Here is a 26,703-nt window from a genome sequence, read left to right on the forward strand (position 1 = left end):
ATGTTGCTATTGCAGTTCAGGCCCAAACAAGGCAGGTTTTGGAAAAAAGGCTGAGCTGGGCTTGGATTTCTAACAGAGAAGAAGGGGACTTGGGACCACCTGAGACTGGAGCGCCTTACGGTACAAACATCTTTCTGTACCAAAGATGCATTTCGCATAGGAAACTAGCACGATGGTTTTGGGAAGAAGAGCAAGGGACCTACCTGGTGGGAAGCTGCACAGCAAGGTGAGGAGAAATACTCCATGCCAGATTCACATTATCTTTCCACTGCTTCTCACTCAGACTGACGTATTTGGACCTCCAGTTTGCAACACTGTTCTCTCCTGTCTGATCCAACTCCAGCTCCGGGGATGAAAGTGGGTTGTACCAAGTGATGAGGCGCTCAATTTCTGTTGCCTTAAAAAAAAAAAAAAAAGACTTGGAGCAGAAGACATGTTTTGGCTTATCATATTTCAAGCATCTCTTGAGCAGCACTCAACTTCTGGCGACTGGAGAGATGGGCCCATATGATTTTCATGGTTTTAGAGGGGAAAAAAAATATATGGGGTGTGAAACAGCACTCGTGTAGCATGGGTTGGCAACTCTTTAAAGCAGCTGCATCTTTTCTTGGGCTTAAACAGCTGCTTTAAAAAGCTGCCAATAGGTGTTACATGCACTCTGAAGCACCTTTTCCCCTTTGAATTGGACGCGCTGTACAATCCGAAAGAAGGTCAATAATGGGCTGTACTGGAAGGACTGTACTGGGTGGAAGTGTGTCTGCTTTATATTGCAGAGCTTTTCCGTTTCACTCCCCAGAACCTCCAGGTCAAAAAGAATGGGGAAAAATGATGGGGCATACTCCTTTCACAGACCATGAGATCAAGCAAAACCTCTACATGAGGGAACCCCATACAGTGGACTTGGGATGCAACAGACAACATTTTAATTTGGATTTCGTTCATTCTCATTTAATGGACAGTCTCCCCTCCCCTCCAATTAGTCTGTAAAATTAAGGCTTTGCTAATTACAAACAACTGGATCTGTGCTGTTTTAGAAGAACAGACTTACCAGAAGTGAGAGCAGCAGTGTTCTCCTCTTCATATAGTACTTGTGCAACTGAGTGCCTCTGTTGGTCTTCTTAGACATTCCTTCAAAAAACAACATAGAATGTTCTCTCAGCCTCTTCCCTATCTTGCTTTAGAATAGCTTCTGCCACAGGATCCCTCCATGCAACCAAACAAAGGACGTTCTACATAAATAGAAGACTGGGAAAACCCACTTCAATGTTGACAAAGGCTGTCAAAATAATGAATACTGGGCTTCTGTTTGAGAGGTGGTTGGCAACACAGTGCCTGCCAACCCCTTAATGGCCACAATGCCCTTAGATGGTACTTTCTCATCCCCAAAACATTTTTTTTGGGGGGGGGGGAATCTCTAGCATCATACAGAATCATGCAATGGTGCCTCCTTGAAAAACAGCTGTGTTAGGGCTCTGTTTTCCACTCTGCTCTGAAGGCTCGCTGTCTAAGCTAGGGCCAGGCATTCACACCCCCCAAATCTACCTGACACAGATGTTGTGAGGATTAAATAGGAGAAGGAGGGTAGCAGTACTTAAGATAAAGCAAGACAGACCTGATTTTTTGGAGATGGTTGACATGCCGCTGGATAAAGGGTATGTATTGATCCATCCTTGGGTGGCTTGCTGTCGGGAGCCCACTGTGATGTCCAGATTGCTCCGGGTGTCTTGATTATCTAAAGGTCAAGAAAGCATCCTTTTGGCATTGAACCAGGGAATCAAATAAGGAGAGAGAACAGATATAGATAGAACCTATTAAACACATACCTGGAGGTACAAGCTGGCTGGCTGTTAAATATTTCTTGTCAGAGAACATTGCAGTCCAAAACTTGATTAGGATGATGATGTCCTCCCGTAATCTCTTCTCTCCTTGAGTTGGACACTTGGGGGCAGAGCTTCAACAGACAGCAAACCCATTACAACAAGACAAGCATTTTGGCAAGAAAACACATGTAACTCACACTACACCATGTTCTACTGTTCTGTGAACCAGCTTTGGGGCTCCTGTGCTCCTTCCTCACCATTGCTTCTCTGGAGTAGCCAAAAGATTTCGTGTATTTGCAATCAATGGTGTTATTGCTGTTTGGGTTGCCCTTTTATTGTTTCATAATTGTTTGTAGGTTCTCTGCATTTTTATTAAGTTTTGTTGTCTTTTTTTTTAATGCAAGCTGCCAAAGTCACCTTGGTTGAATTGGGCAGCCATACCAATGTTTTAAACGAATAAATGAATAGATTACTGTCACATCTGAATCCTCAATTATGTTTCTTCTTAACTTTCATGTAGAAGAATGAGGCAAGATAGCTTATACCACAGTTGGGAGTTCATGTTTCAAGAAAACCTAGTTAAGACAAAATACTGAGGTGGATTCACATGTTGTGCTAAATTCTAGTGTGCTATGACTGAATGTGGATTACCCAAAGTTGGTTGGTCAACTTTGGTTTATGGTTCAATGGGACCCAGGCCACTGAGCTTGTTCAGCAAGCTTCCAGCTAGAATCACAAATCTGCAAAGCTTTAACTTGCTGAACATGCCACAATAATCTAGTGTGAAGCCAGTGTATGTATATCCCAATGGCTGAGATTATGCACTATACTAAAACCAAATCAACCACATTTGTGTGAAAACACCAGATCATTAAAAAACACAGGGCTAACTTGCTCCAAACCTCCACCTTGTGGAAATGTTACAGGGAGTGCAGATAGCAAAAAGTCCATGAGTTTGTTTTTTAAAAAAAACCTTACTTAGCATTAGGGAGAGTTGTAATACATACTTAGCTGACCTTCCAAGCTAAGCAGGGTTAGCTTAGGTTAGTGTCTGGATGGAGGACCAGTTAGGAAATAAGACTACAGATTAGACTGGGATGTAAACCCCCCCCCCACATGATCATGGAAGAAGCCAATGGAAAACCACTTCTACATCTCGCCAAGAAAACTGCAAGGATGTTATGCAAGTATCCAGAACTTGGGCTGAAGTTGACTTTACTTACACTTTTTAGCAACTCCTCTCCTTGATCTCCCTCTGCTAACAGGCAAGGAGAAGAAAAAGAAAAAGAAAGAAAAAGAGGAGGAGGAGGAGGAGGAGGAGGAGGAGGGGGCAATACCTGAAGTAATCAAAAGCTGTAGAATAGATCTTCTCTCTCAAGACGTTGCGAATCGTTGCATTTGGGACAACGTCGGCGTGAAGCAGAGACAGCCCCAGCGTTAACAGTCTAAACGAGTCCAAAAGAATTCCATCAGGATCTTTAGGCAGGATGCTCAAAAGGGTCAAGTAGGAAGGAAGGGATGTGTGCAATTTAAAGTGAAGCAGCACAATGAGGAAAGCGATGCCCTGCTTTTGGTGGGAAGTGAGTTGTGATATCCCACACCTGCCCAAAAAAGGTGGAACATGCAGCATGAGGCTGCTTTTGTCATTTTGATGAGAATAAGAAACTTCTGGGGACACTCGTGAAGGGAAGGTATGTGATCAGCAAGGGTGGGCCTACCATCTTTTCTTTTGAAATTATCTGAGTGCTGTCGAATCTGGTCTGGCAGCTAGCAATTGAAGGAATCAGAACTAAGCCTGTGAAGATCCACGTCTGAATCATCCCCGAGCCATTAATTCACCGTGTGACTTTGCACACTCTGTCCCTTGCAGGCTTGTTACAAGCAAAAGAACAAATGAAGGACAATATTAAGAGTCTCCTTTTAACCCCCTTGGAAAAACAGCGAGGTAACACAGTATTAATAAATATACTTTAGCAGATGTTACACTCTTCCTAAACAACACGAACATGGAACCCTGGACAACCGCGATAACCTGAGAAAAACAGCTCCATGCAATCTGCCAGGTAAGTTCAAAGATTAACTATCTTTGATATTCTTCATACCCGCTCCCACCTCTGAAAAAATAAAGGAACAAGAAATCGAGGGTGTCTCACTTACTTAAAACGTGGTCCAAGGGCTGCCACATGCCGATTCATACTACCCTTCGATCCACCAATATTCAAAGAAAGGGACCTCTGGAGTAAGCTGGCAAAAATTTCCACCTGGTCAGAACTGCAGTACTTTGCGATTTCAAATCTCTGCACCAAGAACTGTGTATATAAAACAAATGGTTAGACATCTCTCTCGAAAAAGCCAATGCTTGCCACAAGCTTATTTCCAACAGGAGGGGATCCCTCACACCCAAAGGATGGCGAAGGTCAGTCCCTTGCTGAACTCAAAAGGGGATGAGATACTTTTGTGGAGGTGAGTTTCCTCAATGGCTGTTAATCCAGGGGATACGAGCCTGGTTTGTAAATCGTGTTAAATCGTAACCTAAGTTGGGTTGGGGGCTCAGTTTGATGTATGAATTGGTTCAACTTTGGTTATGCAACCATGGTTTAAAAAGATGTGATAAGATGTGGCCGCTAAGGAGCAACAAGATAGGAGAGCTACTGGCTTCACATCCTGTTTTCAAAGCTTCAGGCTGACCGCTACGAATCAGGATGCTCAATTAGATGGGATTTTGGTGTTCTCAAAATTTCAAAAACACATTCCCGTTCACACAAATCCACGGCCTTATGCTTAGAAGAGTCTGCAGGACAGAAAGAATGGCAAAATTTGATGGACTTTAAAGGACTGCAGAGATTCACCCTCAATAGAGTTGAGTTTCCATCATCCATGTCACCAGCTGAATTATGCAGGTCATCCCCAAGATGTATTTATGAACCACCAGTTTCCAAATCTTAACTTGGCCAGTTGCCAGGACAAGGTCACTGTTCCAAAATTTAGAAGAACCTTTTCCTGGGCCTGTTTTAATGCTTTCCCCACAGCAGTGCTGGAAGGAAAATATAGGAAAATACCTTTGCTAAAGAACGGCGTCTCTGAAATGCAGGTATGATGGCAACTATAGCCCATGTTTTGTTGTAAGGTCAGTTCTATGGGAACTCTGGTTTGCAGTTGATTTCGCCTCTCCTTTCTAAATTCCCGGGGCATCCTGATTTATTTAACTGACATAATTTTATTAGGCAACGAAGACCATTCTGAATCCTTAAATAACCCTGTTTTGTTATGTCATGCATAAATTCCACCTTGCTGTGAGCTGTAATTGCTAACAGTTATGTTTTTACTTTTGGTCTATGATGGTAATAAAGGGTTTCTATCATCCATGTCTTCTTATCTACCTCTACTGTTTAAAAAAAAAAAATCTGGCTTCTTAAAGGAGGAGGATACTTGCTTCTATCCAGATGTAATGCGGGGTGACCTCTGGTGGACATGGTTTAGGTTGGCTTTCTTCTGAGGCAGCTAGGGGATCGGCTTCTTTCTGCTCGGTGGAAAACAGGCCAAATTTCTGCTCCACGGTCATTTGCCAAGCCCCCGACATCTCTCTCATGAACTGAGAAAAGCAAAATCATTACTTCCTTGGGTGCTTGCAGACTTTAAGTTAATTTTAAGTAGGGAGAGAAACAAAGACAATATCATTCTATGATGAAAATGCAACAATCCAAGCACATGTAAGAAACTCGTTCAACAATTTGGGGGAAGTTTGCTAAATGTGTTGCTTGTTCTAGAAGCCACAATGCACCGTTTCAGAGAAAAATGATCCTAAATTAACTCATTTTTGCAAGAGGCTCATCAAACACACATATACGCATGTTATTCCCTTTTGGGGTAAACAGTATTATGCCAAGTACAGAAAAGGAGTAAGAAATAGTAAGCTAAAGAAATCAAGACCTAAGGTAAGAAAAATGAAAGGCAATATAGGTAAATCTAGCTTAGTTTAAACTACCACCATTCACTTAATAACTTTCCTTGGCTTTCTATCCTTGTAAACCATCCTTGTTTCCAACCTGAATATACTGTGCTCCAATAACTGATTTAATAATGTGGTTTGTGAGCCTTGACTTACTTGAATACAATATGTGAACCCCCCTGTGGTTTATTCAACAAACCAGAGTTAACAAAATCACAGCTCGATGCATCAATCTGGCCATGGTGTAAGGAAGTAGAAAGAATATTCCATTCCGACAAGACCAGTGGAGCCCAGAAAATGTGAACATCCTGTCTCCAGGCCACGCAAACCAAGTCTGAGAACAAATTACTGCTTAATAAAATCTTTCCATGGGAACGAATGGGAGCAGCTAACGTGATCAACACCTTCTCCCACCCAAGCCAAGATGGAAGTATTTCTATCACAAATTTGAACTCCACTAATCAGCAGATTAGATATGCCTGTTCCTAGGCTCAGATTTTATTTCAGATTGCTTCTTGAGAACAAATCTAAGGTTACAATCTGTGATGGGATGTATCTACGAGGAGGAGGGTGATGTGGGAGATCAAGGCTATTGGGAAGGAGGGGATGCATTCCAGCAGGGGAAAGGAGGCAAGAGGCAGCTAAGTCCACAACACGAGCGTGGGAAGCGAAAGAGGTTCAGGATAGCCACTCCTGAGAATCTCCCAAGGTATATCTCCTAGTTGCTGTAGTATAGATTGAGTCTGGCAAGGTTCTGTCTATAAGGTGTAAGCAAATACAGGAATTGCACTCGACTGGACTGTTTCATCGTTGTTCTTGGGCTGGGCCTGACACAATCCTAGGGACTGTTTTAACTGGACATTAAACCTGACTGAAACCTTCTAGACTCAGTGCTGCATAAACAGGCTGCAATTGTGCCGTTCAGAGATTTTAGGTTTCCTTACCGGTACCTCTATCCCATTCTTAGCAGCAAGCAGCCATTCCCAGCAAGCAATGGCTGTTTGCATGACCAGTTCGCTGAACATGCGCAGAGGGCCCCAGCAGAGGTGATGTAAGAGCTGGGAATCAGTGTCTGAAAAATTTACAAAGACATAAAAAAAAAAAAATCGTAATTTTCAAGGTATCTTTATCACACTGTAAATAACTCTGAGCAACTCTCTGGGGACAAAAAAGTCCATCTAATTTAGGCTATAAAATAGCAAGTCTGATTTTTTTCCCCCCAACTCACAGGATGTCTGGACAAAGCACGAGCAGCTGTTTACTTTGCAATCAACGAACACTGTAGGGATAAAGTAACGCAATCACAAAATGAATACCAGCTGCTCAGGTGGAAAAAGACCGCAGCAAGGGAGGCTTTTTAGCTTAAGAAAAAGGCACAGAATGGGAGAATACACCATAGATTAGAATTATATATAGCACTGAGAAAGCAGACAGGTAGGAAGTTTCACCCCACCTCTCTCACAACATGAACTTGGGAACATCCACTGATGTGCAGTGTGGGAGATTCAGGACTGACGAACATCAGTTCAGCTTCACAAATTTGCTGCCACCGGATGGGAGCGACGGCCAAAATTTGGATGATTTTTAAAAGAGGACCGTACCATTTTTCAAAAGTGACAGCAAATGGGGATTCCTGGTTTTGACAGCTGGGTGCTACCTCTGATATCTAGCTGCCATGCCTGTTGCTAGGGAGCAACAGGAGAAAATGGGTACCACTTACCAGATGTAGCTTCTGGGCCAAAGAGGGATGCTAAAGAATTGACCGAGAGGCCACAAGCCTAACGCAACAGGGCTCTGCTTTCATCCTGGATGACTTCTCTCTGACTCTCAGACACACACCTTTTATAATATAAACCCATAAGGTTTTTGTTATTACCTCTGCTGCTGATTAACAAGGCAGTCATCTTAAACATGGCTTGAGTATAGTGCTCTGGTTGACCGGCTTCCAGAGCATCGTTGAGCTGCTTGATCATGAGCTTATTCAGGTCTGAGGCACGGCCTGTGGCGCTGCAGTACTGAATCATCCCTGCCACCTGTTAAGAAATAGAGTTAATAAAAATCAGAAAAGTCTTTAAAATATCACAGTGTTACTCTGTGGCTTGCCCCATGCAATAGTATTGCAGGAATGGGCATGACATAATGTAACATTCATCTTTCTCTCTCTCTGAAAGCTTAAAGGAGGCGGGGGGGGGGTTGTATAAATAAATAATAAATGGAGTCAATGAGAGTCGGGCAGTGTACCCATTTAATAAATTTATGTATTTATATATGGCTGCTCACCTCACACACGACTCTCTCTACGTGCCATATAGACCGGATCCGAAGCCCAGAAAGCAGAAGGCGTTGCGCGCACTTTCTCCAAACCCCAAAGAAGGATGGAGGCGTGCGTTGAGATTTGCACACAGCCCTCTAAACCCCTTTAAAACACACCCATGGGCACGCACACCATGAGGGGGAAATTCCCTCTTTTAAAAGCATGATGGGACTCAAGGACTGATGTACTCACTTCTCCAGCGTAGCGATTGCGCAAATTAAGGGAAGCCATGAAATTGGAATAGTCTTTCTTCACACAGGCAGGCCTTTCTGTTAATTGAGTGGCCTACAAACAAGATACCACGTAGTATTTTAAGTTTTGAGAAGAGAGGGAGATCTTGGATGCTCAGTGGAAACCAGAAATGGACAGGACTTCGTGACACCTACATTCTGGTCCCCCATCCCATCCCATCCCCACCAACCACCCACCATATCAGGCATTGATGAAAGAGCGTGGCAAAGGGGCTAAGAAAATGGCTGAGCATCTGGAAGTTCAAATTTCGCCTACTGAGTATCATTTACTCCTACACCTCCTTATAGAAACGTACCCATTGCACTCAGGATAAGCAACATTAAACGAAGTCCAAAGAAAGAATGAGAAGTAGTGGGCAAAGGAATTTAAAGGCAGGAGCTAACAAGAAACGGAAATCTTACTAAATCTAGTTTATACCAGCACCGTTCACTATACTCCTTCGTATTTTTCTTTCCTTGCTTCCAGCACCTCCCTACCCTGATTCGCACACCATCCTTTCTTGTTTAAGCATCTTGCCTCTCTTTGAGGATCTCATCGCTTCTATTCCAACCACATCTTTCTGGCTCTTCCTCTCCATTCACCTATTCTTCCTTCCTGTTTTGCAATCTGATCCTTCTTTGTTCTCATGCGTATCCTGACTACCTCTCGCGACACTGCATCTATCTCCCAGGGGGTGGGATGTGGGAAACAGTTATTTTGGCCTGCAAAGTAAGGCCTTGATTAGAAATACTAGCTGGCATAAAACAGCCTGAGCGTGCTTCAGATAAAACCGGGCTTCCGTTGTGCTTGGGGCGCGCTGGCCAAAATGTGGCCAAACTGACCAGTTTTTCCATCAGTATGGAATGCTGTACGTGGTACAGAATAAGCCGATGACCTAGTCAACATCTTCTCTTACTAAATAGGGTCATGTAACCCCTCATGTATAAACTTACAATCTGCTGATAAAATGCCAACCTACACTATGAGCAGCTGAAAGGAGTACCGGGGGCTAAGATAAGTTTGTTTTTTAGCATATTTTAATTAAATTGATTAATATTTATCCATTTTAATGTTTATTCTGTTTCTACTGTAAACCGCCCAGTCACTCCGCGGCGAGGTAGGCAGTGACAAATTTGAAATATAAATAAATATAATATAAAATAAATAAATACGTAAAGGAGCCCGGCTAATCCAAACTCCAGGTCCTATCAACAGGTGTCACGGACACTCACAATGGCGACAGCATAGTCTTCGTGGAGTTCTTTTTAATTCCTATTTCTAAGCCCTTTCAAAACTCAACAAATTAAGGCCCGGCCCTTCATCTCAGGGCGATGAATTCTGTTAGTCATGTGAACACTGGAATGTGTTCTACTCAGCTGCTGTGCAACTGGACCGCCACTGTTAAATAGAACCAGGGGAAACCGTTGATGAAGCAGGAACAGGAACACTGCAAGATGGGGAACCTGATGAAGTTAGCTTTTACACAGAGTTAATGGAATAGCCCTGGTTCCCTTCTACTCTCTAAACTAAGCTAGCCATTACAAGACAAATTAACGAACACGTTTACAAACGGAGGGTGCATTTTTCTTCTTCTTCTTCCTTCTGGGTCATGTCTTTCAAGACTGAACACCTAGGGATGGGGATTTTCCCTTTCTGTGGCTGTGGGCAAGCCGCTCGTGCAGGGGTTGGAGCTGAAAAGCAGGACAATAAGCACAGGAACTCACCCCCAGGGTAGTGTTTTGCCTGTTGTAGCCTGCAAAGTGGAGAATGCTCTCGGTTGCCATGGCCAGCCCTGTGTGCTGCGACAGGCCTGATACCCAGTTCTGGTGCTTGTTCAAATACTCCTGAAAAAAGGGAGTCAAGAGCCACAATTCAGAAGAAGCAGATTCCAAGGGGCCGCATTGCTTTGCTCTGCAGATTTCCTGCTGCTGGGGGCTCCCTGTTTTTTAAGACGCAATGTATTTCAAGGACAATGTTACTGGATTTGGCTGCCTCCGGATCAAAATCTACATTCTTCAAAAGGGAGAAGGTGAGGGTGAACAGGCTTTCCTGCTAAGATCACTGGGGGCAAAGTGGGAAGCTGATCCACTGTCACTCCTCCATGATTGGCCCCCAAAGCAAAACTCTTTGGGGGGGAGCAAACAGCAGTTGGATTTGCAGCAGAGAGCGCAGAACTGGATTTTTTGAACAGGGGGCCTACTTCATCAAAATAAGAGTGTCCAGTCTAAGCAAGTTGTTTTTAATCTAAAGAAAAGGAAAAGCACGGCTAACATCACACATAGGTTTTGATCCTCAGTCACCAGCTTCCCTTAACCCAATTAATCTTTGTGCCCTCAAAAGGAAAAAAAAAGGACTTGAATTAGCAGTCACTGAAAAACAAAAGGACAGGAACACACAGAGATAACCCTCAAGATATTATACTGAGGCGGCAACCTTTTTCAAGGAGGTTTATCTGACTGGGACAGTCTTGGTCATTAAACTAAGCTTGTGTAACAGTAAAAACAGTCCTGAAATCATGAGCCTGCTTTGTTTTTAAATAGATGTCGGACAGTGTAGCAGGCATTTTAGAAGACGTATTCCCTCCTAAAAGAATTTCTCATCCCAGATGGGCCACCTTCATGTCTTTTAATCTTAAACCCTCCATTTGCATTCGCAACCATGTGGAGGATTTACCTGCAAATGAGATTTGGTGACCGAAGGGGCCCATTTCATGGCCTCTTGGAGGATCATTCCGCACCGTGCAGCAAAATCCTTGACAATGCTCTGGAAAGAGAGACGTAGTAAAGTCAGCCAATAACGGAATGCACGTGCTTGACAGCAGAGGTATCATAAAGCAAATGCTCCACTGGACAGATGTGGCTTTTTCCCCTTTGGTGCCTTGAGTCATTTGGCAACTGACTGGGCAAATTGGGGCAGATTTCTTGGCAAGGTTTTTCGGAAGTGGTTTGCCCCTCCCTTTTTTCCTAGAGCTGAGCGAGAGGGACTGGCCCAAGGTCACCCAGCCAGCTTTGTGCCTAAGGCAGGACTAGAACTCAGAAGTCTCCTGTTTTCTAACCTGGTGTCTTAACCATTCCACCAACCTCTTACTTTGCCTTCGAGTCAGTCTTGGTTCCTGGTGACTGCAGGAACAAGTTTGTGTAATTGTCTTGGCAAGATTTTCAGAAGGGGTTTGCCCTGGCCTCCTCCTTCCTAGGGCTGAGAGAGAGGGCCTGGCTCAAAGTTACCCAGCATCGTGCCTAAGGCAGGACTAGGACGCACAGTCTCTCGCTTCCTAACCTGGTGTCTTTAACCACGACGCCAAACCGGCTCTAGGTTTGAAAAAATCCAGATGGTGTTCAGATGGTAGCAATGGGTTAGGGTTTTCTGCCACCTCATGGTCAGTGGATTTCTGCGGCCCAGATACTGTACGTGTAGCAGAGAATCAGATACCCAAAGCTTATCCCCGTGCATAGAATGGTATATAGGACAGGCAGAACAGAAAGGTACAGGGAAGACAGAATTTTTCTCAGCACCCACATGCATGCACCCTGCCACTGTGGTCTATAAAACCAAGGCTGTGGCTAAGCGTACTGTGTGAACCTAAGGCATTCTCGTTATTTTAGTCAAGCAGACCGTGGCTTAAGACAATGGGCGAACCCAATCCAATATGTACAGTATTTGTATTCTGGATTATTTACCTCTCTAGCTTCATATGTATCAGGGACAGTAATTCTATACGGGGCATCTGGAATGTCATAATATGGTTGGTCCTTATGGATGTCCTAAAACAGAAAGGAAACATTGAACAGGTATCTGATGCAAACAACGTGGTTCCGAAATGATTCTTAAGGGCAACCCGATTTCCTGATTGAAGAATTAGGGATGTTTGTGCAAATCATGTTTCTTCTTGGGTGAAGTGATTGCACACTCATCCTAAAAGTTCTTAAGCTATTTCATTCATAATATTAGTGCTACAGACCACCAATTAACCTGCCAAAAAGGGGCCACTTCTGGAAAACATAACCATCATCTGGCCCATCATTAGCAAGGACTCTAATAAAATGAATGCGGTTAATCAGCTAGAAACAGATTGTGTGGGTGCATGCCTTCGAGTCATTGTTGACTCCTGGCGACTGCCTGGACTAGTTCCTGCTGTTTTCTTGGCAAGATTTTGGAAGTGGCTTGCCCTTGCCTCCTCCCTAGGGCTGAGAAAGAGTGACTGGCCCAAGGTCTCCCAGTTGGCTTTCAGCCTAAGGTGGGATTAGATAGTCTCCCAGTCTCTAGACCAGTGCCTTAACCACACCACCAAGCTGGCTCTCTAGAAACAGATCACTCTGGAAGTACAGTAATTAAACAACTAAACAAGACCAACGCCTATGTCAGATGTATGTAAGGAAATCAAAATAATTGGTAACATTTTTATTCCTGATGCAATTTCAACGGTGGCTATCAAGGAATGATCTTAAAATATGACTAGACTGAAAAGTCTTTTTCTTACCCAGTGAAAGCTTCCTAGCATCCCTCATATGTCAAGAAAATAAAACCTATTTTTTGGCAATGCTAGTCACAGTTTTCTATTGCTTGCAATTGTTTGAGAAGCACTTACTGCACTGAGAGACAGTGAGAGAGTTTGCAGGATATCTAACATAGTCTTCAGCACCGTTCCACTCCAAAGCAAGTGAGGGAACCTTGAAGTGAACAAACAAAAAATTTCAAGCCCGTACAAAAACATCCATACGTGGGAGACAACAGCACCCAACCATTAAATTAGTAGCTGACTGACAAATTTAAGACTTAGCCCAACACTGAAGGAATCAAGTCACTTCCTGAGGGTGAGCTGAAGAACTACCGGCTGCTTAATTTGTTGAATCAATGTCTACATCTATTCAGACTGCTTAGATACTTTATAATCAGGAAAATGAAACAAATCTTAAAAGGGAATCCAGTTCTACCTACTGCCAATATGCTAAAGAGGACATCCCACCATGTTTTTTTTCTAAATAATTGCATTTGAAACCATTTCAATTGTTCTGATTTCACCAGAAGTAAAAGAGGTGAAACCTGCATTACAATCAAGTCATTGTGAAGTACTTACTTGTCTACAAGCCCTGATAAGTATTTATCTGCAACCCGTCTTATTCTCTTATGAATGTGGTTAAAGTTCACTAGCAGGAATTGGGCATGCCTTTCCAGCTCTTCTTCATTTTCTTTCGTTTTAGCCTAAATATCAAAAGAAGAACCATGAAAGTCCTTTGTTATGGTTTTTTTTCAATCAACACATCGCCTTTTATTAACTTCCGAGTAAGCATTCAGAAGATACATTGGCATACTATATGCCAAAATTGTCTAAACCTATATTTTAATCATTCAACTCAACTTGCCCATCACCAGATCACTTCATTCATTGCTATAAATCATTCCTGAAATGGTTCTGCTGCTGGGAGTTTGATATGTATACTTTACTATAGAAGCACTTATCTTAAATTCTTTCTGTGTTAGTGTCTCTACCCTGCTAAAATGGCACTGCTTTTCAGCCATGGGTGAAGAAAACAGAAAAACTAACAGGGGGTGAATTCCCCTGCCGGAGAAAGACATAGTAAACTGAACAAGTCACACAGCCTGGTTCATATTCATGATGCACCTTAAAACATGATTGACACATTACGTGAAAACTAAATGAACTGCATTATAGCTTAGAATGATATGTGAACCCAGCCAGCATAATGATTATATCAATGTGCAAATTATGCAATTAATCTTTGAACATTGTAGCCTATTCTCTTCCTCTCCCTTCATGTTTCATTCCCATTTTCTGTCTTTTTCATTTCCAGTTAGCATAGTCTGCTACATCAGAATTGAGCAAAATATTCCCAAGCAAAGCTCACTTCCATAATGTCAAGCCATGGCCTGGTGTTATCTCTGAACTGATTTACAATCTGCTCTATTCTACTGTAGTCCTCCTAGTTCTGATACACATTTCTCTAAGTGCACGTGACAGTCTTTTAGATGACAACTTCAAGTCAGCACCTGGTTCTTCTGAAGGTTTATAGGATGGCCACTCCATCGCCTGTCTACTGAAAAGCCTTCCTGTTCCATGCGGGAGCTCCACCAATATGTCAGAACGAGAGTAGAGAAAAATTAATTTGGAAGCTCCCCAAACTGTAATGGGAATATCAGAGGTTTGTCTCATCCAGTATTAAGAGATGCTTGCAAGCACGCTGGGTGTTTCATTTGAGTGAAACAACAGCTATATGCTCTCGTTGGACAAACTTACTTTGTCTGCCATCATGCTAAGGAAAGCTTCAAACACCTTATCCGCAACGGCTATCACACACTGCATCATGCCTGAAAAAGAGGAAACAGCACAGTGTTTAAGAAAAAGAAAAATGAAATGAAATGAAATGAAATGAAATAAAATCACTGCTGTGGTTGAAAACTGTGCCCAGCAGGAAACATCTCTCATAAGCTGTAAAAACACACATATTTGCTTATTTATTTATATCCCAATAATTATCCAAAATCACATCACAGGATTGTCTGGAAAAATTCATTTATTCTGCAGGAGTTTGACACAGGCACCCATCTAATTTAAGTAACACAGAATCGGAATAGCTTTACCTGATTTGTCTTTCTGAATAGCTTTATCCTCAAAGTAATAAAACATCACTTGGAAACGATCTGGGTCTGTTGAACGTAGGACCCTAGCAGACCAGAGATTGGGAATTAATTTTACCAAGATATGCTTGAAACAGAATTTTTTATAATATTTTATAGTTTATATCTATCTATTATCTATCTATCTATCTATCTATCTATCTATCTACCTACCTACCTACCTACCTACCATCCATCCATCCATCCATCCATCCATCCATCCATCCATCCATCCATCCATCCATCGGAAATAATGTCTAGCATTTTTCAATCAACACAGAATTCACTGGCAAAAGATGCCAATACTAGCAGTTCAAGCATTTTCAAAAAAACAAACTGAAAAAAATTACGAGAAAAGGAAAAACTTCAAGGCCATTAGCGAGGAAACTAAAAGCGATTCATAGTCCCTCGTTCACAAGTTCATCCTAGTTCTCAAGCTGCTACAATGGAGATTCCTTAGTTACAGTGGGAATTTACAAAATATTATTAAACCCTGTGTCCGTTTGCACGATACGCTTCACCTAGGTTGCCACTAACTGGTCAAATTGGCTTATCAGTGGCTGTGGCAGGAATTACATTACTGGGTCAAAAATGGCCATTTTGGGAAAAGTCTGGTATTCTATAAGCCCATGTGCCAGAAGATTACTGGTAAGACCTCACTACGATCTTAACTCCTTTCTCACTGGCCAGACAAGCCCAGGAGCTACAGCTGGGGCACCACAATCAACGTTTGGGAACTGTGTTTAATACTGCTGGGCCATGATAGAGAGCAACGTGATGGAAAGGTCTGGGCTCCCCTACTTCCAAACAGTCTCTCCCTCTCTTTCTCGCCAGCTCTTTTTCTTGGGGGATTGAAATGGCCAACTTGTGTTTGGGTTAGGGCAGTGTTGTCCAAACTTGGCCACTTTAAGATGAGTGGACTTCAACTCCCAGAATTCCCCAGCCAGCCATGCTGGCTGGGGAATTCTGGGAGTTGAAGTCCACTCATCTTAAAGTGGCCAAGTTTGGACAACACTAGGTTAGGGTGTCCTTATCTCACAGCTGAAATGGGAGAGCAGCTTAAGTCAGAAGAACAGTTGGGGGTTAAAACTCACTCTTGTGCCAATACTGTCTGGGTGCACAGATACTTGCTCTGCTGTTGCCCCAGGTTAAGTAGGTTGGGTGAACAGGGCCAGTCTGCAGCCCCCAGGAAATACCTCATGCATTCTAGACGGTACACGGAAAGCAAGTAGGTAGACATGGCGAAGTCCAACTTATTGATCAGGGCTGACACTTCCGGAGGAGGATCCAGAAGATTTATGATGGTGCTCCGTAATTCATTCAGTTCAGCCTAAAGGAAAATTTTTTAAAAAAGCAAAAAATGGTTTGGGTAGCTGTTTCTGGCAGGATGTCATATTAGTGCCTTAAAGCTGTTCACCTTCTTGACAAGTGCAAGCCTCTGTGGGTCTACCCACAATTCAACTCCATGAAGCACAATAAGGCTCGCTGAGAAGCGGATTGAAACAACTGTAAAAAGGCATTACTTCTCTCTTTTAAACCATGGGAATTCAACAAGAGAAGCATCAACACATTCTGTGACACAAGGAAGGTACTCAAATATTTGAAAGGACATCCCGGGGAGAAGACAAACACTGCATATTTGGCTTTGAAGCGGTGAGGAGCAAGAATGCTGATGCTGTGTAACCAAACTGAAGACATGCCAGGATGAAGTCTGTCCACAAAAATTAAGTATCTCACTGGAGCACTTAACCGATAAGCACCAGCCTTGGAGCTCCCCCCCGCCCCTTCATTCTTCAAAGCCAACCTTCAGAAGCAGAAATGAAACTGAGGGACAGGACCAAGATAGGCGCTGTTTGAAATCCAGCAAAGGTATGAAACCGTGTCTGTTTTCTTTTGCAGCCTTGAATGTTTTATAAGACAAATATTAAAAAGAGGAAAGGGGGGGGGGCTTAAAGAAACCATTTATTGAATTAAAATACTTGAAGTTAGTGTGATTAATCTGAGAGATGAAATTCACATTCTCCCAGTTATTCTAGGAAATGAGCCTGGGAAGAACTTTGGCTGGGGGGGGGAAGGGAGGAGAACAGCAGACTACCTACTGATTCTATCCTGCAATTTTTGGTTTCTAAACGCTGGTTGGTCTTGAAATCTTAAGTGAGCAGGAGACTTGGAGAGAGACTTGCCCAGAAGGGACAAAGCTTGAGAATACTTCCTGTCTGATTCCTTTCAAAATATTCTCCCCCTTGCCCTGCGAAGACACAACAGCCCACATTGCAATTGTAATTTTTTTTTTTTTTTGATAAAGATAAAACTCCCTAACTGAATTGTGGATAAACACAGGATCTGAAAGGGACTTCGCAGTTAAGAGTGAACTGGAATCCAGACTGGGTCCAGTTCCTTAAGCACTATGATGCATCGCTTCTCTAGGTGTGCATCTCTGTCTACCTGGCCCGTGTGAATAGCCCCATGGATTCTGTTCTGTCCAATTCCCCAATAAGTCAACCAAATCATGAGAGTTTATTGCAGAGGGAAGATTTAAACATGGATCTCTCTGGTCTTAGTCCAAGGCCTTAGCCATTAAATCACAATGGCTTTTTTTAAGGGAGAGCATGGGCTTACCCAAGCATGAGAATCACGCAAGGGTTTCCTTTTGGATTGCTCTGTGTTCAGTTAGGAGTTCCTGGCAATAGTTATTGTGATTAATAATAAGACAAAAAAAAAAAAGAGGGGAAAAGGACTTACAGAAGTGACAGTGTCGTTTTTCATGGCAGAGTTATACTGAAGGACAGAACGAAGGGGCTCTTTGGTTGGGAAGGTCAGGAGAGGTGATTTGGTGGCAATCTCACAAACGCCCTCGTACCACTCTTCGGGCCAAAGACCTGAAGTGACATTCGGAGGAAATAATTAAAAACAAAAGAACAGTAAATATTGTTTCTGGACCAGCTCAGTAGGCTTCCGGTTCATCTGGAGCTTTTTATCTACACTCTGGATTCCACCAGAGCCTAATGAAGCTTGTGTTAGGCTGCTAGGAACAAGCTCCTATCAAACCATGATGCCTTACCTAGGCTTCTTTCAAAACCACAGTTTAAACAAACCACTGATCCCCAATGGAAAAACGCAGCTGTCGATTGACTTGGAGCAAAAGACTTCCAACACCTTTCTTAAGGCTGGAGAAACTTCACCAGCTCCAAACGGATTCAGATTCAAGTAGAAAAATTCTTTTTTTTATTTTGGTTCCTTCGGTCTCAGGCCTTACTTTCCAGCAGCTTGGCCCTGTGAAGATCTTCCAAACTGATAAGGCTCTTTTAAATATGACCTAGGGCAGTTATTCCATCTTTTTTCTTCCACTCCAATCAAGGTGTTTCCCTCTTAATGCCAGTTCAGACAAAGAACCAAGGATTTACCTGAACCTTCCACAGCAAATCCCATCAGCACCGAATACAACCAGAAGTCGCGGAAGAGTTTTTGTAACCTTGGCTTTGCTTCCTTGATCGGTGGCAAGCGTCTGGTGAGCTAGTGAGGAAACTTCATTTTAAAATTTTTGTTTACTGAAAGGACAACAAGTTTGCTTCGCTAACTACCAATATGAATGGAATAAGAAGTGGATGTTCTGATCATTCCCATCTTGGTTTCTTTAGCTTGAGAGAGTAAAATCAGTTCCAGATTCAGTTATGTCAGCCTAACAACCCCTCTGGTCCAGCTAATAACGCATTTTTCATGACACACATTATGGCCTCTTCTCTTAGGCTCAACTGGTCGAAGAAGAGTTGCCAAGCCCATGGAAAGCTAACACATGCCTCCCTTAGTACCAAAATATTTATTTATTTATTTAAGGTATTTACTGCTGGAATCAGGATCAACTCCCGGTGATTTACAACACACACAATCAAAAATAATACAATAAAACACTAGTATAATATGCTAGCTTGTAGAAACCAAGGTGCCAATCTCAATCACTGATTAAGCTGTAAAGGTATGTTTTGAATGTAAGAGATACAAGACAAAGATCTTTCTTTGCTCCTGTCCATAAAACAATCATGTTTTTTAAAAAAAAGATAAGCAAGAAACACAGCAGGAAATCAACTAGCAGAAACCGCATACATAAGGGATTTTGGCTGACAGGGTGAGCTTAGCAGTGATTGATTTACAGTCTGTTTACTTTAGCAGGCACCCGCAGCGCCAAAGTTCACATTGAAACATTTTCATCTGCCTTTATTGGAAAGGCATTTGCGAGTCTTCCCTCCGTCAATATAAGAGGTAAGAATATTTCTTATTTTGGGGATGCGGTTTAAAAAAAACAACCCAAAACAAGTATTTTTAGGGTGAAATGGAGATGGACAACTCAAGGACTGCAACTCAAGGCAATGAATCTATGGATAATATAGTGGCCATGAACACTCATGCGGTGAAATGGCCCAAAATACCATTCAACCTCTTGATCTTATTTATGATTTCATTTCTACAATGCCAGGCTTAGGATAGGCCTCTTAGCGGGTTGCACGATGAAAACAAAGCGGTTTATGGTAATTCTGCTGCAACAGAAAAATTGTGCGAAGGAAGGACATTTTAAACGGTTGTCTCAAGGCAGTATAGCCTGTAAATAGGTTTGCGTAACAGAGTCAGAAGAGACCATTATATTTCAACATTCTATCAACATTCATTCCTGTAGCACTTCTTTTCGTACAGAATTGATTTGCTTTCCTTGAGGGTTTTGCTCAGAATTTTTGAATTTGGAAAGAAAGAGCCCCAAACATATAGGGTAGGAGTGGTGCAGCTTCTTCAACCTGACTCCAAACACCTTCACTTCCCACTCCCACTGTTGGCTGAAGAACTGTAGTTCATCTTGCATTAAAAAGTGCAAGAGAGATTCTATTCAAATAAGGGAACTACTGTCTTGTATAGGCTAATTTATCTAGATCTAACCCTTTTTAAAAAACTTATTGGGAAATTCAAAGGATAAATATAAACATAGTTCTGCAAGATAAATGTTATTTATTGACTGAAAGCTTGTGTACCTTTTTTTTTTTATAAGATGGCCAACATTTTGAAATTTTGAAAAAGACATCAGTAGTGGCGTGCAAGAATTGCACAGATCGGTGTGGTTCTCCCCCCAAATAACAGCAGTGTAACGGCTTGACTTGGAAGAGGCAGGGTTGTGTACCCAACCAACACAGAGAAAAATTAAGCTGAAAAGACTATACAATCTCTCGAGCAATTGCACACCGAGAGTTACATTAAAGAACTTTCGGAGTGCATTTACAAGGATTTCCACCTGTTTTAAGGCAGGCTTCATTCTCTCCTATAAGCAAAAGGACACAACTGTGAATATTGAGAATATCTGAGTCTCTTCCAACTTACTGCATCAAGACAATGAGATTGTTGTAAACAACTGCAGCAATGTTGACTTTAAGCTGTTGCTTGAACTGTAATTCCCATCATCCATAACCATTGGCTGTGCTATCTAAAGCTGCTCAGATTAGCACCCAACATCTGAAGTAATCAAAGGATCCCAGGTCTTAGCATTACTTGTCAACTGGAGCTTTCCAGCTCACAAGGCTACTATCATCAACTGCCCCATGGGATTCCTAGCTGTCCATTGCTTGCGCCTTTAACAATATTTATTATATTTTATTTATGACTGCTTATATTGTTTGTAAGCTGCTTTGGAAGGTTGATTAGTTATCCCCAAAAGCTGGAAATAATCATTGCCAAAAAATAAAAACAAAACAAATAAATACACATATCCACTTATAGAAGGAAGTCAACTAATTTATACCATTACTGGTGCTTTGTTTCTACAAGTCTACTAAACTACAGTCTTATCGCTTTCCTATTTGGGCAACTGACCACCATCACCTTAGGATGGTGGACATGACACTTTCTCCCCTGCCTTCCTGTGAGACAGACTTGGAAAGAAAATTATGAGTGTAAGGTTACCTATCATCACTTGGGGATTTGAACCTAGTCCTCCTCTGCCCATGTCCAATATTCTGGCCAGTTTCATACACTCGAGTATCATGGTTCTGGCTCAGTCTGTGGTGGGAATCCAGCCCCGTATCTTATCAACTTTGTTTAGTGCAAACCATGTCTTAGCCCAATGTGTAAACCAGAAGCCCATTACATTCCACCTGCTCTTGAATATAAATGTCTCAGTATACACCACTGCAATCATACGAATGTTGATTCAAACATCCAAACCATATCTAAATGATTTTATTCCTCAGAAGCCAACTGTAATTTTCATATACTATGAGCGAGACAGGTTCAGCATGCCTTCTAAACCTGTGCACATCTTGTTTTCTAGATCAAGAGCACCGAATTGTGGGCTTTTGAAGGATCCCATTTCTAGCTCATAAAGATGAATTTGTTCCAGTGCTCAGCTGTCTTCTCCCTCACTATATCACTGGTATGGTGTGGAATCAAGGACTTCCACGAGCATTTTGAACAAATTGGCGAGATACAATCCATCCACCCTCGTGGGCTTCTCAGGAATGAAACTCTTCACATCACTAATTCGTCATCTGAATTCCATCAAGAAAATACAGTAACCAAAGACTTGAGCATTGAAGAAGACGACGTGGAAGACTACTTGGACTTTGATAAAATTGCAAGTGAAGATGATGACTACATTGACATAATTGACATCATTCCGGAGGCTATTTCTCATTTCGAGCAAGGAAACATTCTGGAACTTTTTCGTGGGAAAACCAGAATCCAGCGTCTCAACATCCTCAATGCCGATTTTGGCTTCGACCTTTACCGAAGCATTAGGGATCACGTCAATTTTTCAGATAATATTCTCTTGGCTCCAGTTGGCATTTCCACAGCTATGGCTATGGTTTCTTTGGGACTAAGAGACCGAACACAGGAAGAAGTCTTGGGCGTTCTAGGTTTTGAAGACTTTATGAATACCAGTTCCAAGTATGACTTCATGACTATTCATAACCTCTTCCACAAACTCACTCACAGGCTATTCAGGAGAAATTTTGGCTACACACTCAGGTCAGTCAATGACCTCTATATTCAAAGGCAATTTTCTATCCTGAATGAATTCAAGGACAATATGAAAAAGTACTATTTTGCTGAGGCTCAGCTGGTTGACTTTTCAGACCCAACCTTCATTACTCATGCTAATCAGCGAATTGTAAAGCTCACCAAAGGCTTAATTAAAGAAGCTCTTGTTAACATACACCCTGACACACTGATGATGATCCTCAACTGCTTGTACTTCAAAGGTAAAGAAACAAATATCAGCAAAGGCTGTTTTTTTTAAATACATAACCCTTACTTTACCTTGTAAGAGAATGGAGTGTGTGTGTGTGTGTATTTATATTTGTATTGTGAATTCCATTGCAAGCGAGTCTAGATACTCTGCTCCCAGTGGACTTCACAGTGAGGCAAATGTTAGCATAAAGACTGTCAACATTTGAATTTCCTGAGTCAACATTCTGAAAATAATCTTTAAAAAAGTTCACTACCAAAAATTCTGTACAAGCAGCACAACTGTTATATTTTAGAACAGCTTACATCATGGGAATTTGTAATTTAAAAAAAAAACTTACATCAGAACCAATTCAGCATCAACAAATAACAATAGCGTAATCTACACTGAAAGAGCTTCTCAGGCAATTTAATCATGGGTATCAGGAGAGGATGCACAAAAAGCCTGAATATCATATTCAAATATAGTGTGAATTTTTCTATGAATGCTAAACTGCATTAAAAATTGCAACTGGATGTAACCGATACAGCTAAACATGGTTTAATTCTTAGAAAAGAATTATGGACTCATGTTTTCATTGTGCTACCAGGAACCTGGGAAAACAAATTTCCAGTGCAGATGACCCACAAACAGACCTTCCGGCTGAACGAGAAAGAGACGGTGAAGGTTCCCATGATGAAGACCAAAGCCAGCTTCCTGGCCACTGAAGACAATGAGCTAGATTGTAGAGTGCTGCAATTACCCTATGTGGGTAACATCAGCATGTTGATTGTACTGCCCTATAAGCTATCCGGTATGAAGATTCTGGAGAACCAGCTTACTCCCCAGGTGGTTGAGAGATGGCAGAAGAGCATGACCAACAGGTATCCTATTGCCATGGAAATCCTGTCCTTCCTAACCATCTCAGACTCTATGATACCTATCTAAAACCTATATTATGCCCTGCAGCATGCAATTTTATTGTAACCCAGTGGGATTGTGCCGATGTGCATGTCTCTCAAGCAGAAACTTGGAACTGGCATGCAATGATCACATCATCTTGGCTCTGTTAAAGAGGGGGAAAGATGCAGCTGGATCCAATGGTTGTGAAGACAGACTCGCAAATCAATGCACAACGGGGAGAATAGCAAGCCGCTTAGTAGAGCTTCCTCTCTGGGGTTCAAAATGTCTTTCCTTAATCACCCTCTACAATTGTTACTGAAGGTGATGCAAGGTCTACTGCAGTGTTTTTCAACCTTGGCAACTTTAAGATGGGTGGACTTCAACTCCCAGAATTCCCCAGGATGGCTGGCTGGGGAATTCTGGGAGTTAAAGTCCACATTTCTTAAAGTTGCTAAGGTCCAGAAACACTGGTCTGCTGAGTTATGGTAAGAGGGCATGCGCGCGCACGTGTGTGTGTGTGTTTTTAAAGCCAAGGGCTGTACTTGGCCTTTAAGTGGAGCGAAGGTGGGTGTCACACCAGCAACGGACTGAGTGCAGCCAAACAAAGCCTACATAATAGACCTAAACACTGTAGAGGCAGTTGAAAAAACTGTTTTGAATTTCGGAATCACGACTTGCCCCAGTTAAAGCTTAACTTTTAATTCTCTTGCTCTCGCTAGGACTAGAGAAGTGGTGCTGCCCAGATTTAAGCTGGAGAAGAGCTACGACTTGATTGAGCACCTGAAAACAATGGGCATCATCGAGCTCTTCACCCAAGATGGCAACTACTCTGGTATTTCAGAAGAAAGGATAACTATCAATAAGGTAATTAATGGCTGGCACAAATTAAAACTCCACAGAGGTCAACTTTGCACGGGAAATGGAGCAGAAGAATTATTCTGTACTGGCTACTTTCTCCCCAGTTTGGTTTAGTTCTATGGTCAGAAGAAGGCTAAGGGAAATGTACGATAATTTTGAGATTGTTGGTCCAGGAAAAAGGACGGAGAGCGGGGGCATATCAGAGAGAGAAAGGTGGGCAAAGAGGGGAAAGGAGCGGACACAGAAGAGAGAATAGAGGGCAGGGAAAAAGCAGATTTAATAAGAGCCACTTGAGAAAATTACAGGCCACCCTAATCCTAATCAGGTACTTAGCGCAACTACAGCACCCCAGATGTAACTTTTGTGCTGCTTCTGAATTTTAATCCTCCTTTTGGCAGTTTAATCATCAAGGGACTATTACAGTGAACGAAGAAGGGACGGAGGCTGCCTCTGTAACCTCGGTGAGCTTCATGCCCCTTTCAGCTCAAATCCGCTTCGTCATCGACCACCCGTTCCTCTTCCTTGTCTACGAGCATCGCACCAGCTGTCTGCTCTTCATGGGGAAAGTTGCCAACCCCACCAAGTCTTAAGTAGCAGAATGACGCTTGCAAGACTACTGCATGTAGACAACATTAATATACTTACACTATCACTGGTTTTTATAGGCAGATGTAGAGCTCAGGTGAATCACACTTGCTGTCACAGCTTTCCCCAAGCTGGCATCTTCTAGATGTGCTAAGGAGGCAGTTTTTCCAGAACGGTTGCCCCAACACATCCGGCAAATGCCATGTTGGGGAAAGCAATGTTTCATAAGAAATGCACAAAGTTGGCTGAATAAAAATATTACAGCAGGAGATGATTCAACGAGAATTTGTACGGATCACTGTTGCCATAAAGGGTCAAAGGGGTTGTTTTATTTTGCTTTGTGTTTGCAAAAAAGGCAAGAGGGTGGAACATCTCCATGATACCTCCAAAGCACCCAAGGTTAATTCTTTAGAAGGTAGAGAGCAACTTTCTGGTGCCCCAAATCCTTGGCAGATGCATACATAGAGTTCAGAGAGCATCTACCAGAAGCAAAAGGAAATGGGAGGAAAAAAAATTGCAGGGGACCAAAGCCATTTATATTTGAACTTTAGTGCAGGCCTTCTTCGTGGACGATATGGGAAGGAAGGAAGGAAGGAAGGAAGGAAGGAAGGAAGGAAGGAAGGAAGGAAGGAAGGAAGGAAGGAAGGAAGGAAGGAAGGAAGGGTCCTAAAAGTAAATCTTCACTATGACTGGTCATACATAGGGCTCATGCATAAATTACAATTCCTTTTTGCTTCTCAGGGCTTCGTCTCCCCTAGAAGCCTAGTCAAAACATGCAACTCTTCCTAGGGAGATAGCCTAGTCAGAATTTATGTAGAGAACAGAGAGCCCCAACTCAAATGGAGGGTCCCAAGTTGGAGATGCTAACCAAAAACGACCCAGTTCAAAGTTTAGGAGAAATAACACAATCCCCACATGAGAATATTGTTTGGGAGGAATACAACACCCTACCCTGTTGAGGCAAGAACTAATCTGCCTTTTGAACAGCAATTTCAGCATAGTGATCTGCATGCATCCCAGAGAAGCTCAGGCTGCAACCTGAAGAACAAATTACCATGAGTATTAACACCAGCTCCTGCTTTATGTTTCACAGGATGGCCTCTTGGGTTTTTTTTAGGTGCCCTTGGGATAAATATCGCCCTATCTCAATGAATATCACTGTGATTATAAAGTTCATTTATATTTAATAAAAAAAAGTGTGAAGCTGTTGTTATCAGACACCATCAAGAGTTCTTCATTTTGATTTGGGTTTGGGCCAAGGTTGTGAAATTCTGCCATTGTAACTACTGGCCTTGCAGCATTAATAATGCTGAAAAGATTGACTCAAGGTGCTTCTTAAGTCAAGACACAGAAAGCTGGACTTTATTACTTATTCTATACGTTTTGATGCAAGAATAAAGCATGCGCTTAAATTCCTCCCACTGGGACATGGGATTTTTTTTTCCTTTGGGCCAAACCATGCCCATTATAGATTTTTTCTTTTTTCTTTAAAAATCCTTTTAGTGTGACAATGACCAAGTCCCCCACCATGTTAAGTCAAGGCTAATTTGAACATGGTTTATGGAATAAAGCAGAATTGCTTGGGTTCACACAACACACTAAACAATGACCCATGGTTTATAAGCCTCAACTGCTGGGCTCAGGCATGCTCAACTGAAACCAAACAAACCACCTTATGGCTTAGGGGTGGTGTGAACCCAGATAGTTTTTCTGCAAGGCAAGAGTATTTGAAGAACGTTGTCAACACTTGTAGTAGGTCAAAATGGTTTAGTACCATCATAACATCTGGGAGTTGGAAGGAGTCATTTAAGCTATTGAGTTCCACCCTGATATGTGCAGAATCTAAATTATAGAATCTATGAATTAGCAATTCTTCATATTTCTTGTGCTCTTGTCCCAAACTAACATTTTATGGTGTACCTTAATGCTATCCCCCAAATCCTCAAATGCCTCCCACTTTATGAACACTTACTGGTGATCCATAGCTATTAATGTGCTCATTGGCAATTCAACTGCATACAGAGATATTCCTGCATATCAAATTATCCTTTAAACCAGTCATTATGTCCTACCACCAAGTTAAAAAAAAAAAAGAGGTGAAGGAAAAAGGTAAAACCGCTAAATGGATCAAGTCCAGGCTATTCAGGAGAAACTCTTTCTCTATGTTCATGGAAATCAGCTGAGTGGGTGAACCTACACATGCAATCAC

At 42.2% G+C, this 26,703-nt stretch overlaps 2 protein-coding genes across 3 annotated transcripts in view; one reads left to right on the forward strand and one right to left on the reverse strand.

The window, feature by feature from the left end:
- Window positions 1–26,703, reverse strand: part of PI4KA (phosphatidylinositol 4-kinase alpha) — a 63,517-nt gene that overhangs the window by 15,440 nt on the left and 21,374 nt on the right. For both annotated transcript variants that reach the window (XR_015795141.1, XM_088135379.1), the window contains exons 20-39: window positions 18,352–18,460; window positions 17,690–17,826; window positions 16,144–16,277; window positions 14,912–14,994; window positions 14,568–14,638; window positions 13,389–13,513; window positions 12,900–12,981; window positions 11,992–12,075; window positions 10,988–11,077; window positions 10,039–10,158; window positions 8,276–8,368; window positions 7,646–7,802; window positions 6,714–6,841; window positions 5,254–5,412; window positions 3,978–4,129; window positions 3,158–3,265; window positions 1,824–1,951; window positions 1,613–1,732; window positions 1,049–1,128; window positions 204–397 (exon numbers count right to left, since the gene is read on the reverse strand). Coding sequence is in view for 1 of the 2 variants with exons in the window: in XM_088135379.1 (XP_087991505.1) it covers window positions 204–397; window positions 1,049–1,128; window positions 1,613–1,732; window positions 1,824–1,951; window positions 3,158–3,265; window positions 3,978–4,129; window positions 5,254–5,412; window positions 6,714–6,841; window positions 7,646–7,802; window positions 8,276–8,368; window positions 10,039–10,158; window positions 10,988–11,077; window positions 11,992–12,075; window positions 12,900–12,981; window positions 13,389–13,513; window positions 14,568–14,638; window positions 14,912–14,994; window positions 16,144–16,277; window positions 17,690–17,826; window positions 18,352–18,460 (2,354 nt within the window). In the remaining variant the exon portion in view is untranslated. The remainder of the gene's footprint in view (window positions 1–203; window positions 398–1,048; window positions 1,129–1,612; window positions 1,733–1,823; window positions 1,952–3,157; window positions 3,266–3,977; window positions 4,130–5,253; window positions 5,413–6,713; window positions 6,842–7,645; window positions 7,803–8,275; window positions 8,369–10,038; window positions 10,159–10,987; window positions 11,078–11,991; window positions 12,076–12,899; window positions 12,982–13,388; window positions 13,514–14,567; window positions 14,639–14,911; window positions 14,995–16,143; window positions 16,278–17,689; window positions 17,827–18,351; window positions 18,461–26,703) is intronic.
- Window positions 16,618–25,710, forward strand: SERPIND1 (serpin family D member 1). Its single transcript, XM_007439106.3, has 6 exons — window positions 16,618–16,816; window positions 19,112–19,204; window positions 21,252–22,182; window positions 22,759–23,032; window positions 23,771–23,915; window positions 24,308–25,710. Exons 3-6 carry the CDS (start codon window positions 21,306–21,308, stop codon window positions 24,497–24,499), a joined length of 1,488 nt encoding a protein of 495 aa, XP_007439168.2. The 5' UTR covers window positions 16,618–16,816; window positions 19,112–19,204; window positions 21,252–21,305; the 3' UTR covers window positions 24,500–25,710.

This window comes from Python bivittatus, unplaced genomic scaffold (assembly GCF_059951505.1).
Source record: "Python bivittatus isolate LINGU-HERP-01145 unplaced genomic scaffold, Pbiv_v1 ctg000100_np1212, whole genome shotgun sequence".
Lineage (NCBI taxonomy): Eukaryota > Metazoa > Chordata > Lepidosauria > Squamata > Pythonidae > Python > Python bivittatus.